This window comes from Chiloscyllium plagiosum, unplaced genomic scaffold (assembly GCF_037043375.1).
Source record: "Chiloscyllium plagiosum isolate Xiang-an unplaced genomic scaffold, Cpla_swu_hap1 HiC_scaffold_6, whole genome shotgun sequence".
NCBI lineage: Eukaryota > Metazoa > Chordata > Chondrichthyes > Orectolobiformes > Hemiscylliidae > Chiloscyllium > Chiloscyllium plagiosum.
The window spans coordinates 100,675,536-100,691,502 of NW_028270144.1; the positions used below are offsets into that span (position 1 = coordinate 100,675,536).

General features: G+C 40.9%; 1 protein-coding gene across 12 annotated transcripts in view; it reads right to left on the minus strand.

Moving 5' to 3' along the window:
* The window catches only part of LOC122550811 (periostin-like), a 124,884-nt gene that overhangs the window by 26,963 nt on the left and 81,954 nt on the right, over positions 1–15,967 (minus strand). For all 12 annotated transcript variants that reach the window (XM_043692103.2, XM_043692106.2, XM_043692102.2 and 9 more), the window contains exons 11-15: positions 14,314–14,450; positions 13,078–13,208; positions 10,422–10,552; positions 9,486–9,588; positions 4,488–4,555 (exon numbers count right to left, since the gene is read on the minus strand). In XM_043692103.2, the coding sequence (XP_043548038.1) occupies positions 4,488–4,555; positions 9,486–9,588; positions 10,422–10,552; positions 13,078–13,208; positions 14,314–14,450 (570 nt within the window). The remainder of the gene's footprint in view (positions 1–4,487; positions 4,556–9,485; positions 9,589–10,421; positions 10,553–13,077; positions 13,209–14,313; positions 14,451–15,967) is intronic.

Below are 15,967 nucleotides of genomic sequence, written 5' to 3' on the forward strand. Positions count from 1 at the left end.
CTGAGACGGCTTTCTTCTTCAAAGACAGCAATTTCTACTTGCATGTGGTCGATGATGCCCTCCAGTGTATCTCCTCCACTTTGCGCACCTCCGTCCTTGAATCCCACCCCACCAATCGCAACAAGGACAGAACCTCCCTGGTCCTCACTTTCCACCCCACCAACCTTTGGATACATCACGTCATCCTCTGCCATTTTCACCACCTACAAACAGACCCCACCACCAGGATATATTTCCCTTCTCTCCACTATCTGTGTTCCAGAGAGACCATTCTCTCCGTGGCTCCCTTGTTAGGTCCATGCACCCCAACAACCCACCTTCCACTCCCAGCACCTTCTCTTGCCACTGTAAGAAGTGCAAAGTCTGCACCCACACGTCCCCCTAACCTCTGTCCAAGGCCCCAAAGGTTCCTTCCACATCCAAAAGAGATTCGCCTGTACTTCCACGCACATCATCTGCTGTGTCTGTTGCTCTCGGTGTGGTCTCCTCTACACTGGGGAGACAGGACACCAACTCGCGGAACATTTCAGAGAACATCTCTGGGACACATACCTTAACAACCCCACCACCATGTGGCCGAACACTTAACTCCCCCTCCCACTCCGCCAAGGACATGCAAGTCCTAGGCCTCCTCTATCGCCAAACCCCAAACACCCAATGCCTGAAGGAAGGATGCCTCATCTTCTGCCTTGGGACCCTCCAACCACATGGAATTGGTTGATTTCACCAGTTTCTTCATTTCCCCTCCCCCAACCTTATCCCAGATCCAACCTTCCCACTTTGCGCTGCCTTCTTGAACTGTCCTGCCTGCCTATCATCCTTCCCACCTCTCCGCTACTCCATCCTTTCCAACCTATTACCATCACCCTCACCTTCATCTACCTATTGCATTCCCAGCTACCTTCCCCCCAGCCACACCCCCTCCCATTTATCAGCCCCCTTGGGCCACAAGACTCTTTCCTGATGAAGGGCTTATGTTCAGAACGTCGATTCTGCTGCTTCTCGGAAGCTGCCTGACCGATTGAACTTTTCCAGTCCCACACTCTTCAAAGCAGATAAGATGGTCAAGAATGTATCTAATTTCCTTTATTAGTTGAGAGCTAGGGTCAGAAAGGTTATATGAGGACAATGCAACATGCTAGACAGAAAATGACAAGAGTCCTACATGTGGTTCTTGTTGCCTCATTCCAGGAAGGAAGTAATCATATCTGACTGAATACAAAGGAGATTCACAATGATGTTGCCAGCAGTGGTGAATTTTCATTATGAGCGAAGATTGGATCAGTAGAATTTGATTTCTTTGATATAGAGGAGTCTAAAGAGGCTATTTTAAAAAATTCATTCATGGAATATAAGCCATTTTGACTCTGTGACAGTGAAGGAACAATGATATAATTCCATGTCAAGATGGTAAGTGGCTCGGAGGGAACTTGAATCTGCTGCCCTTATCTTTAATGTTGGTAGAAGTTATTAGGAGGGTGGTGTCAGAGGATCCTTGGGAAGTTTCTGCAGTGCACACTGATACACACTGCTGCTACTGTGTATCAATGAATGTGGTGGATTGGGATAAATTAATCAGGCTGCTTTGTCTTGGATGATGTTGAGACAGCTGTAGGAGCTGCACTCATCCAGTTAAAAGGGGATAGTTCATCACATGCCTCACTTGGACCTATAGACTTTGGGGAATCAGGAGCCATAGAAAACCTCCGTCCTGGCCTTCTAGCCCGTGGCATTTTGACTGGTTCAACTTAGTGAATACTGAATAATAGCCACTTTCAGGCCCCAACCTGCCATCACTGTTTTTCATTAAGTGGTATATTGCTGATTTGCTTCTCAGGCGTATGTAAGAAAACCTTGGTATTTTTGGATTTCTGGGGTGTCCTTTGTAGTCAGGCTTGATTGAGGGACCTGGGAGTCGGAAAAGGGCAACCTGCTACCTCTGCTCTGGCTACCTTTTCTCATCTCCTCAGCAACCCCTCATCCAGGGATCACTTAACTGTGTTCCTCTCCATGTTGATCCTAGGCCTCAGACCAGTGCAATGTCTGCAACAGCAGCAACCTTTCCCTTGAACAATGAAGAGGTGCTGGCTTCTGATTGGCCTCTAAGTGGAAGGGATATCTATCCCCAGGGTCATAAGATTCCTGGGAAGGTCAGCTGCTGCCCATTTTAAGTCCCTGTTGATAGTAATGATATAGCAGGCTTTCCCAAAGAGGTGAGACAGAGCTCCCCCTAGAGCTCCCCCTAGTTATAAAATTATAACTAGCTTATTGAGAAATCTTTTCAGTTTCCTTCCTAACTAGTCTTTTCACTTCTTAATAGGCCAAATGTTCTCTTTCTCAAGTTTACCATTGCTATGTGGTGTTCCTAATGAATTCTTTGGACTTTTGACTCTTTATAGATGTAGTTGTAACTTTCCACACACAGTTCAAATATTTTTGTTTACTCTCCAGTTAATATATACCGACTACATCATCCCTGTTATCACCTTCATTTACCCGCACATCCCGTGTCTCAAAACATGTTGACTTTGCGTCCATTTTTAATATCTAGTCATGCTCCTTATATTCCCATTACATTGCATTTTTCTAAGCAGCGTAATGGATCTAGCTCTGTTTACAAAGGAGCCCGTAATCAGGTGTCCAAATCATCCATTGCCTCAAGGTTCAGGTCCAATCTAACCTGTATATCAGTATCTTATGACATAAATGTAACTCCATGTCCATTTCAGGGCAGAATTTGTTACAGCCTGCTATGTGCTATGGAAGATGGAACAAAAGAGGCTGTGAAAAAATAATGTCAGTTCATTTTTGTCAGCTCTCATTCTTTCAAGGTCCACTAAAATATCCTGACTCCCCATCACACTGGAACATGCACCCTCTGTGATTTTAACCCCTTCCCCCAACCCAACTCTGAAATCTCAATCCTGCAAACTCTACTAAAGTATCTGTTTGACCCCTCATGAGTTGTCTGTCAAATTTAGTTGAGGCCAGTACATTAAAATCCCAGAAAATGCTTTGGCAGCTGACAGCCATCAACCATTTGTTGGTCACCCAAATTCAGATGTCTTCATTCCAAAAGCTTCAATGGTTTATGCATTATATCCTTCCAGACTCCCTCATGTCCATCTCTTTTGGCCTTCAAACCAAATTTTAGACTTTGCCCATTGTAGAAGGTTTTACTCTAAGATCACATTTTCTCATGGCACTCCCTCAACCTGCTGTGCAATTGTCACAACCTATGCAGTTGTTAAAATGTTTTTCCATGCCTGCTTTCACTGAAATTTGCAAGCCTCTCCTCCCACGTGCTTTAGGAGTAGTCTCTCTCTTGTACCTATTTTGAGAAGTATTCTCAGTTATGTGATTGTGTAATTTCAAGGTCGAAGTCCTAAATAAATCATAGAAACTTTTAAAAGTCATGAAGACGAGGCACGGTTAGTGGGAAAATGCAAGCCTATGGCCTGGATTTGCAGGTCAAAAAGATGTAATGGTGAAATTCATAGTAACCTCTGGTGTAAGTACAAGCACAGCAGAACATGTGGTTAAGAGAGTTTACACTTTTCCTTGGGGTGAGCTTTTGAAGTCCCCAGAATGCAATCAAGTAGAGATCACTAAATGGATGCGAACCTAATGTTTTATGCAATTAAAATTTGCTCAAAGATCCTCGAAAAAATAATTACTTATTAAAATGAGGAGTAACTGGGTTTTTAAATGTCATACCAAGCTCATAATTATCCCTGAACATTCTTAAATGCCCTGAAAGTCTTATTTTATATTACCAGAAAGTTTAAATTTCACCATTATGTGAAATTATTATTATCTTTATTAAAAAAACATGATATTCACTACCTACTTTAAACACATAGGTATTTCCCTAACTAGCTTCCGCTCTTTTTAAAATTATATTGAAAAATGAAGAATAATCAGTGCTTTTAACTTGTTTGTTTGCTGTCTGTAAGACTACTCCAAATGTGATTGACTACGTAACCTGCTGGATGTCTGGAAATTCCTCTGACTTCATGCTACTGGGAATAGGGGGACATTTACCCCGTATTTATTGTTAAGCCTATATTGATTGTTATTTCCATGGTCAGCTGCATATATTGTTGTTTTGCTGTTTCTGTGAAATCCAGTTGATTGGGTAATGTTACACAATGCTATTATCCTGAAAATTGCAGAAATATATTTCATAATACAAGCTTGGAAGATCATAAACATAAATTATTGTATTTAAGCATCTCGTGCAAGGAGAATTCTCTGTCAACATAAAGTTATTTTGACATACAGTCATTATCTTGACCAAAGGAATGTAAGACACTTGTGACTTAATTGCTCACAATGTAACTGGCCACCGTTTCTGTACGCTACTGCTTGTATCTAAATGTTAAATATATCTCATTTATTTAAGCTATATCTATTATTACTAATTCAAAGTATTATGCAATGCTTGGCTCAATTATTTTCAATGGTCCAATTTTAAATTAACTTACCTTAAACTCAATGTACTTGATCATTTTTGTAAGAATTCTGTACAGATAATCAGTTCCTACAGGAAGATCTGTCGAAACAGATTCAAAATTTAAAGTCATGACCTTAAATTATGAATGTTAAATGTTCATAAAACTTCAATCACAATAATTTAATAACAGCTACATGAATAATTAAGACAAAAATGACAACCATACTTGGTTGAGAAAACATATTGGTGAATTATGTCATAGAATCACAGCGTCATACAGCATGGAAACAGATTTTTCGGTCTAACGAGTCCACACCAACCATGTTCCCAAATGAAACTGGTCCCATCTGTCCGCATTTGGCCCAGACCCTCCAAACCTTTCCTATACATGTTCTTATTCAAATGCCTTTTAAATGTTGTAACTGTACCTGCATCTACCACTTCCTGTGGAAGTACATTCCACACACAAACCACCCTGTGTGTAAAAAAAAGCTGCTCCTCATGTCCTTTTCAAATTTTCTTCTCTCATCTTAAAAAGAAAACCCAATTTTGAACTCCCCAAGCTTAGGGAAAAGTCCTTTGTTTTTCACCTTACCAATGCGCCTCATGATTTTATAAAATTCTATAAGGTCGCCCCTCAAACACCTTTGCTCCAGTGAAAAACGTCCCAACCTATTCAGCCTTTTATATATCTCAAACCCTCCATTCCCATCAACATCCTGGTAAATCTTTCCTGAATCCTCTCCAATTTAATAATACCCTTTCAATAGCAGGGCGACCAGAATTGCACACAATACTTCAGAAGCAGCCTCACGAACATCCTCAAATGATAATGCCCAGACAATAAATCTTGAGTTTACATTTTTGTCTGATTGGAGAAAAATAAAAAAAAAACACAAGTTTATCAAAATTACAATGACCAATTTTGTTTGTTCTGGCCCATACAAAAATATTATGTCTTTGTTTGTTCGATTTGTGGGACTTTGGTAATTTGGTGTGATAGTCGAGATCTACAATTAGCCTTTGCATCCTTTGACTGAATCAGGGAAACTATTAGGCACCTTCCCATTCCCTGATTGATTTTCACGGTCCTATACTCAAATTGTAATTGTTGAGATGAAATGAAATTGTGGTTCCCCTCTGTTTTGTTAGGATCCCAATATTCACTGTTCAGCATCAAAATTCAAAGATGGACCCTTGCTTTTTATTAAACAATTATGGATTAATCCACATCAATTCAGAACATAACCATAAGGTTATGTCATCTCATACAAAATAAAAATTGCATAGGCCAATCGCTTATACAAAGTACTCCAGTGCATGATAATTCTCCTTTTTCATAGAACGAGAACAGGAAAGAAATATTTTAATTCACGCAATTGTGTAATATGATTTCTGAAAAATGGCTGCATGGAAATATCTCAAAGGTAGGGTCAGAGGTGGGGGTAAAAGAAGGGGTATGTGGCATTGCTTGTCAAAGATAGTATTACAGCGGTGGAAAGGACGATGGATGAAGACTCGCCATCTGAGGTAGTTTGGGCTGAGGTTAGGAATAGGAAAGGTGAGGTCACCCTGTTAGGAGTTTTCTACAGGCCTCCTAATAGTCCTAGAGACGTAGAAGAAAGGATTGCGAGGATGATTCAGGAGAAGAGTGAAAGTAATAGGGTGGTTGTTATGGGGGTCTTTAACTTTCCAGATATTGACTGGGAAAGCTATAGCTCGAGTTCGTTAGATGGGTCGGTGTTTATCCCATGTGTGCAGGAGGGTTTCCTGACACAATATGTAGACAGGCCAACAAGAGGTGAGGCCAGATGGGTAACGAACCAGGCCAGATGTTACAATTGGAGGTAGGTGAGCACTTTGGGGACAGTGACCACAATTCGGTGACTTTTACTCTAGTGATGGAAAGGGATAAGTGTGCACTGCAGGGCAAGAGTTATAGCTGGGGGCAGGGAAATTATGATGCGGTGAGGCACGACTTAGGATGCGTGGCTTGGAAATGTAGGCTTCAAGGGAAGGGCGCAATTGATATGTGGAGCTTGTTCAAGGAGCAACTATTGAGTGTCCTTGATAAGTATGTACCTGCCAGGCAGGGAGGAAAGGGTCGTGTGAGGGAGCCGTGGTTTAATCAGGAATTGGAATCCCTTGTTAAAGGGAAGAGGGCGGCCTATGTAAAGATGAGGCGTGAAGGTTCAATTGGAGCGATTGAGAGTTATAAGGTAGCCAGGAAGGATCTGAAGAGAGAGCTAAGAGCAGCAAGGAGGGGACATGAAAAGTCCTTAGTTGGTAGGATTAGGGAAAACCCTAAGGCTATCTATAGGTATGTCAGGAATAAAAGAATGACTAGGGTAGGAATAGGTCCAGTCAAGGATAGTAGTGGGAAGTTGTGAGTGGAGGCTGAAGAGATTAGAGAGACACTGAATGAATACTTTTCGTCAGTATTCACTCGGGAACAGGACATTGTTGCCGATGTGAATACTGAGTCACAATTAATTAGAATGGATGGCTTTGAGGTATGTAGGGAAGAGGTGTTGGAAATTCTGGAAAGGGTGAAAATAGATAAGTCCCCTGGGCCTGATGGCATTTATCCTAGGATTCTCTGGGAAGCAAGGGAGGAGATTGCAGAGCCATTGGCTTTGATTTTTATGTCCTCGTTGTCTACAGGAATAGTGCCAGAAGACTGGAGGATAGCAAATGTGGTTCCCTTGTTCAAGAAGGGGAGTAGGGATAACCCTAGTAACTATAGGCCGGTGAGTCTCACTTCTGTTGTGGGCAAAGTCTTAGAGAGAATTGTAAGGGATAGGATTTATGAACATCTGGATAGGAATAATGTGATCAAGGATAGTCAGCATGGTTTTATGAAGGATAGGTCGTGCCTCACAAACCTTATTGAATTCTTTGAGAAGGTGACTAAGGAGGTGGACGAGGGTAAAGCGGTAGATGTGGTGAATATGGATTTTAGTAAGGCATTTGATAAGGTTCCCCATGGTAGGCTACTGCAAAAAATATGGAGGTATGGCATTGAGGGTGAGTTGGAGGTTTGGATTAGGAATTGCCTGGCTGGAAGAAGACAGAGGGTAGTAGTTGATGGTAAAGGTTCATCTTGGAGTGCAGTTACTAGCGGTGTCCTGCAAGGATCTGTTTTGGGACCATTGCTGTTTGTCATTTTTATAAATGACCTGGAGGAGGGGCTAGAAGGTTGGGTGAGCACGTTTGCAGATGATACGAAAGTCGGTGGAGTTGTTGACAGTGAGGAAGGATGTGGTAGGTTACAGTGGGATATAGATAAGTTGCAGCGCTGGGCAGAAAGGTGGCAAATGGAGTTCAATGTAGGTAAGTGTGAAGTGATTCACTTTGGTAAGAGTAACAAGAAGATGGGGTACTGGGCTAATGGTTAGACACTTGGTAGTGTGGATGAACAGAGGGATCTTGGTGTCCATGTACACAGATCTCTGAAAGTTGCCACCCAGGTAAATAGTGCTGTGAAGAAGGCATATGGCGTACTGGCTTTTATTGGTAGAGGAATTGAGTTCCGGAGTCCTGAGGTCATGTTGCAGTTGTATAAGACTCTGGTGCGGCTGCATCTGGAGTATTGTGTGCAGTTTTGGTCGCCATACTATAGGAAAGATGTGGAACGGGTGCAGAGGAGGTTTACCAGGATGTTGCCTGGTATGGTAGGTAGATCGTATGAGGAAAGGCTGAGGCACTTGGGGCTGTTTTCATTGGAGAAAAGAAGATTTAGGGGTGACTTGATAGAGGTGTACAAGATGATTAGGGGTTTAGATAGGGTTGACCATGAGAACCTTTTTCCACGTATGAAGTCAGCTATTACGAGGGGGCATAGCTTTAAATTAAGGGGTGGTAGGTATAGAACAGATGTTAGGGGTAGATTCTTTACTCGGCGAGTCGCGAGTTCATGGAATGCCCTGCCAATAGCAGTGGTGGACTCTCCCTCTTTATGGGCATTTAAACGGGCATTGGATAGGCATATGGAGGATAGTGGGCTAGTGTAGGTTAGGTGGGCTTGGATCGGCGCAACATCGAGGGCCAAAGGGCCTGTACTGCGCTGTATTTTTTTTCTCTATGTAAATGCTTCATATATGTTTGGAGGGAGTGTATCTAATGGCCCATGGGCAGTGCAGCACGTGCCATCATCAATCCTGTTCCCTCCAGTCATCATCATGGTTCAGGAGAAAGTGAGGTCTGCAGATGCTGGAGATCAGAGCTGAAAATGATGATGCTGAAAATGTGTTGTTGGAACAGCGCAGCAGGTCAGGCAGCATCCAGGGAACAGGAGAATCGACGTTTCGGGCATAAGCCCTTCTTCAGGAAACGTCGATTCTCCTGTTCCCTGGATGCTGCCTGACCTGCTGCGCTGTTCCAGCAACACATTTTCAGCATCATCATGGCTCACCCAACTGAGCATGATGTCTCAAACACCAGCAGATTGCTGGGAGGGTTTCCACTGTATCTTCTTCAGTCAGGTATAATCCTAGCTATGAGCACCATTTCCAGTGACATTGCTAAGATTTTCGACCTGATCGCATTCCAATTGTTCAATAGCTCCTGGGGGCCTTTCACATTGGCAACTAGCTAGTTGCCTGGATCCTGTAAAAATGAAGCCCTGGGTCTGACAGATGTCTATGTTAGAGCTTCCCCTGCCTTCTGTCTTATAACTGGAAGACTTGCTGCGAGACTAAAATTCCAATTTTTGAGAAACTTCACCATATGGAGATGAGATATTAACACTGAGCATTTCCAAAGTTGCTGCACTAATTTTCCAGGTGATAAAAGCAAATCCCAGCTAAGCCATACAAGATTGGGAGTGGTTTGTTGTCATTACAACTAACATTATGGCAAACAAGGAAATTTCCAAAGCAGTTTTGCTACTGTTCTGAAACACACAAACAGATTAACATGTAGTAGACAGTTTGAAAAGATCCATTTAGCAATGAATTCCCTTAGATTTCTCTAATTGAGACACTGGAAAAGGTTCAACTAACCATTATTGAAAAAACAGAAATCTTACCTTTTGGAAAGAGTAAAGAGTTAACCACATGAATAACACCATTGTTTGCCATGAGATCAGATTCTGTGGACTTCACGTTATTTACTAACATTGTGTTGTTTGCCTGAAAGCAAAGAAGATTGATGACTTAAGTGCTTTTATCAATAATGTGTTTCATTACAATAAATCACCCATGTACCTTTAACTTGTGAATGATGACTTTCTTTAGTTTTGTGTTTAAAGCTATGTGAACTTCCTCTAATGGTTCATTAAGTTTACCCATTACTCAATCGGCTAAGTCCAACAAACAACACAGGCCTCAGCACAATCCACTGTTTGTGTTCAATTAGTTGATCTCAGCCAGATGACTGCCACAAGTGCCCACAGTACCTCACACGTCGTGGGGAAACAAATAGCTCAGGAGTTCTCCATCAACAACTCCTGTTATAAATAGAGGTAGACAAAGTTTGGGAAGGTGGCGGGGTGATGGTTGAGGGGAACTTGATTACAAATTTCTACCTTCCCTTTCTCACTATGTTATAAAGACTGCTGACATTTAGTGTTAAGGCTCACGTGTGAATAATGAAACACAAAACACCATAACACACTCGTAAAACTGCAGTGTACTAAATGATTTCAGCTTTGTATGAAACTACTGAAGGACATGAAATAGATCAAGGTATGGGGTGACTGTAACAATGTACTAAAAAGTTTAGCTATTCCTTGAATTAAGGACATATGATCAATTGATTAATGTATTATCACTGATTCCAGTAAAAATACTTAACTTGCTAGAATTTCCCCTGCATGACAGAATTCTGGCTGCAATTTTATCAGATGAGATTTTAGTCAGCTACTTTCTTAAATGTGTAATAAGGTTTGGAACATATTGCTGTGCAGCATTCCAGTTTTAGGTACACTAAGCTAAAAATTACATTTATAGTCAAAACAACTCACCAGTTTTACCATAAGTCTGCTGCCTTGGTATGATTTCAGCACATTGGTGACTCCATACTCAATACCACCTCCAACATAAATGCCTTTGAGGAGGTGGTACAGAAGGATATGTCTGAGAGCATTTTTATCACCTGTAAGATAGATGCAAATTGTTTCTGATTTTGTCTAGAAATAAATGCCAGAGGTTGTATGAATTGGAAACAGGGAAACCTAAGGATTGAGGACCAAAACCTTACTGTCCACTTCCTAACTTGCACCATGTCCTGCTCATCCAATGCCCCTGTGTTTACTGAATTCTTTGGCTCACATATAAGCAAAGCCTGCTTTTTAAAATTTTCATCCTTATTTACAAATCAGTCTGTGGCTCACACCTCCCAATTACTGAAATCTCCTTCAATGCTACAATGTTGAAAGCTTTTTGCACTTCTTCCTTGCACGACCGTGCATTCAGCTTCCAAGATTCAAAATTGTGGAATCAGCTCCTTAAAATTCTCCATCTCTTTTCTCTCCTTTCAGGCAATCTTTAAGGTCTACTTCTCTGGCCAAGCTATGATAGTCTGCCTAAATGACTTGTTCTCTGCCTTGCTGTACATGCATTGGAATGTTTTACCAGGAAAAGGCCATTATTTAAGTAGAAGATATTGTTGTTGCTGGTGGACACACAATGAGCAGGTCTTGCTATTTGAGCTGTCAGTGCTAAATGGATGGTGTTGATTGTTCATCACATTTACGCCTCACACAGGCTCCTAGATGGTATTATGGTAATTAGAAATCCATATTAGTGAGGTGCTCTCTACAGTGTCTGGAAGCAAGGTAAGCAAGACCAGCAACTTAATCAATTAGACTGTAGAATTCTTAATAAGCACCATGGAGTCTAAATCTTGACATGTAAGTTAGAATATTTAATTAAATACCTGTCATGTATAGAAAGTGAAATAAAGAGGGAAAGAGGAATGGGATTCAGACAAAAATAGAGAAATAAGTAAAATAAATATCTCCTTTTTACATTTCAGCAATTCTACAATTCTACAATGTTTTCAGTGTCACAGATAATTTGACTATAATTATTATTTACCGTGTTTTTAAAAATGTACTTGGACTTGAATGGACTAGCTTTAATATTTAATATAGAGAATGTAATAAATATCTAGTGGGCAACTCCAGTAAATTCAATTTGCAAAGCTTCTTGAGATGCCCAGCTACAATTATTGGAAGAAATGCAGGCAATCCTAGGAAGCAGATAAAGGATCCTCATTTTATCACTAAATGTAAGGGTCCCTTCTGTTTTAGATTGGAAATCGAGGTGTTATTTTAAGGCATGCTTGGACACAGCCAACAGTCGGAAAATTTTGTTTCACAATTTCCATACAAATCCACCTTTCTTTTTCTGCATGAATGTGGAGGTAGGCAAATAAAATGGCCCCCTAATGTTTTTTCCACACCTGAATCAATAACACTCTTGGAGTTCTAAAGATGCCAGTGTACTGTGAGAAATGCGTGAAACTACAAGCACTTGCGTTAAGCAGCTCCTTATCATAAACAAATGTCTTTGCAATGAAGTCACTTGTGTAATGTAGCTATATGCAACCACCTGTTTCCATACAAAGGACAAATGAATTAGCATGAAATCTGTTTTAAGTTGAGGGAAGAATGTTGGGCAGTACATCAAAATGAATGAATAAATATGTATTTTGCTTCTGGCCAGAGGATAAATTCAGTCCAATAGACTGTCCTACTTTCTTTTTCAAAATTAGCTGTATTGGATCGTTTGTGGCTATTCAAGAAAGTAGCTAAGTGGAGTTTCACTCTTATATCCCTTTAACAACGTGATTCTCCTTTCGCACTGGAGTTAGGGAACTGCCTATAAAGCTATGTTAATGAATGAATTCACTGGATTAAAACACAGACCATTGACATGATCAATTAAAGCAAGGTATCAATTTAGTGACACACTGCAAGTTAAATATATACAAAGCAATCTTACTATGTGTTTTCATTTTAACAAAGCTGTTAAAAATAAAAGAACGTGAGAATAAAAATCCGAGAGTGCTCCAAATTCATTGCAATTCTAGACTGTCTGGCCATCTATGGACTGAAGTAAAAAAAACATCACAATCAAAAACTGCAGACACCACTCAAACCATGCTGCATAACAAACCAGAGATATGGGGAGCAATCATTGAGGGGAAAGAGGGTGAGCTGTTATTTGCCTACATTGAGCTTATGAAGCAAGGAAGGGCACATCTACTTCCTTAGAATCCATAAAACACAATGTTGAAAAGGTTTTGAAACTTTTTTCCTTGAGGAGCTCTCAGCCTTCCTTTTAAGGACCCACTAGTTAAGATGGTGAAGATCTCCATGTTGCAAATTTAAAGATTGAAGAATATAAACTTCAGAATCTTTGACTGACATAAGGGCTGGCTTCTCATTTCAATACCAAAATTAGATTTGTGCACATTTCAAGACAGTATCAGAACCATCTGATAAAAAAAAGCCATAAACACTTTAGTGACAGCCTCATTGTTCATGTAGGACCTCTGAATTGATCAATTATTAAGACACCTAGTTTAGGTCTATAAAATAAAACTTTATATTTAGATCCTTTATTTAAAACTGTTAAACTTACAGTTGGGTTTTTAAAGCTTCAATTTCTTACTTGTCAATTCTTTTAGGTCATCTGATGAAAGGCTTTCAAACACGTCATTGGTTGGAACGAATAAAGTCCAGTCTCCTTCTTCTGTAAGCAGTTCTGTCAGACCTGCAGATTCTGCCAGAGTCAGGAATATGCTGATAAGAAAAGTAATTGTAACATTAGTGAAAGTTCCTTGACAAGAGAAACATCGGCAGAAGAATATAATGGGGAAAAGGATGCCGTCCCTTTCGGCTGGCTTTAGTATCGAGATTCTTTTTAAGGTTACAAACATTTTCTGCATTAACAGCCTTCTGTATCCTTCCACTTCAGTCCAGTCAGAATTCACTTCAATAAGTTTTTATATCCATTCAACATTTTGATGAGAGTCAGTGTTTGCACCCACGTTGCTCTCTTGCTCTGTAAAGTCAGTGAATATATTTCTTCTGGTTCCATGCCTTCACAGGCTACTACAGGATTCATCGGTATGGACTACAGTCTCACTGTGATGGGCATGAAATGAGGAACAATCTCCCTCCCTCACAGTTACCCCGCAAACTCAAATGCAACTAATTTTAGGCCAACTCAAATCCAGCAAGTATTTGTTTATTCATTTGCTGAACATGGGTATCACTGATAAGGCCAGCACTTACCGTTCAATCATAAACCCCCTTGAGAAGATGGTAAGACACCTCTTGAAAATTGAGTGACTTGCTAGGCCATCTCAATGGGCAAGTGAATCTGGAATCAAATACAGACCAAACCAGGCAAAGATGTCTGACTTTCTTTTCTAAAATATATTAGAATACCTGCTGGGTTTTTATGGAAATCGGGTCACCACTACTGAAGCTTCATATTTCAGATGTTATTTCTTTCATTAAACATAAATTACCTAGCTGCCGTGGAGAGGGTCTGAACCTGTATATTTAGGTGAGATGTTCAGGGCTTTGGATTACAAGTGCAGTAATGTAACTACATTCTTACCACTGCATCAGGATACCCAGTTGATAGCCAACTAGTCATGGTTCTACTTAAATAAGGCCTGGGCCTCAAAATGGCTCCAAATACTTCCCTCCCAGAAATGGGTGAGTAACGTGGTATATTCTGCCAGAAGGAAAATATACTGCTGTATCTGTGAACATTGAGTACGCTTCTCTTGCTATGTTCACTGATATAAACATTGGTGAAAATGGCAATTGACCTGCTGGTTCTGATAAAATAATTTCTCTTAAATCCCAATAGCTAGAACATCTTCGTACTTACCTAAAGCGAGGATCTTCCCTCAGAATTTGCAGCAGAGACTTCTCCGCAGGAAGAATGACCTTTCTGATTTGGTGAATGACACCGTTTCTTCCTTCCTTGCTTCCTCTGATCATACAGGAGTTCTCAATGCAAACTGCCTGCCAGAAAAACCAGTACAAACTCATTTCAAAACTCAGACCATTGGAACAGCATTGTGGGTAATTATTGCAGTAAATCTCATTGTTTATTCTTTGCTTCTCAGATGGGGGGGCGGGGGGGGGTGGGACAGGACTTAACATTTTTCAAGGCTTATTGCTAATTGCTGTGAGTGAATACAGGTTTCATTATAGGGAAGCAAGAAAGAGAAATTAGAAATTGTAAGAAGGTAGAAACTATACAATTTCTAGATCATATAAATATTTTTTTAAAAACATATTCGTAGAACATAGGTGTCAGTGGCCAGCATTATTGCCAACCTCTTGTTGCCCCTGAGAATGGGGGGGTGAGTGCCTTTTTCAATTGCTGCAGTCCACGAGCTGTAGATTGACTGATAATATTGTCAGGGAGCGAGTTAGAGGAGTTTGACCCAGTGACACTAAAGGAACGTGGTATACTTCCAAGTCAGGATGGTGAGTGACTTGGAGCTGAGCTTGCAGTTGATGGCATTCCCATTTATCTGCTACCTTTGTCTTTCTAGATGGTAGTAGTAATAGATTTGGAAAGTGCCATCAAAGGACCCAATTTCTGCAGTGCACCTTGTAGACAGTACACACTGCTGCATCAGTGGTAGTGAGGGTTTATATTGTAGGGATGGTGCTAATCAAGTGGGCTGCTTTGTCCTAAATGGTATCAAACTTGAGCACTGTTGGAGTTGCAGTCATCTCATCAGCAAGCGGGAGCATTCATGGACAGGCTTTAGTGAGTCAGGACGTGATTATTCATTGCACATTTCATAGATTCCCTACAGCATGGAATCAGGCCATTTGGCCCAGCAAGTCCACACCAACCCTTAGAGTATCCCACCCAGACCCATCCCACCTACCCTATGACTATACACTTCCCCTGACAAATATACCTAACCTACACCTCCCCGAACACAATATGCAATTTAACATGGCCAGTTCACCTGACATGCACATCTTTGGATTGTAGGAGGAAATCAGAGCACCCAGAGTAAACCCATGCATACACGGGGAGAATGTGCAAACTCTACACAGACAGTTCCCCGAGGCTGGAAGCAAACCTGGGTCCCTGGTGCCATGAGACAGCAGTGCTGACCACTGAGCTATTGTGCCACCTCTGACCTGCTCGTATAGCCACAGTACCTATATAGCTGGTCCAGTTCCGTTCTTGGTCAATAGTAACCCACAAGATGTTGATAGTGAGAAATGCCATGACAGTGATACCACGGAATGTGAAGTTGTGATGGTTAGATTCACTCCTAATGGAGACGGTTATTGCCTGGAACTGTGGTGCAAATATTACTTGCCTTCTGTCATAACAATCAGTTGTATTTTTTGCTAATTTATATTCCCAATCAAGTTTCTACCTTTTTCTGAGGATTCTTAGTCTGCTGGTACTTCTTGAAAAAGTTCCAATCCTTTGGCATGCCATTAGTTTTCACTATTGGATATGTCTTAGTTTTTGATTCGATACTCTGCTTCATCACTTTTAT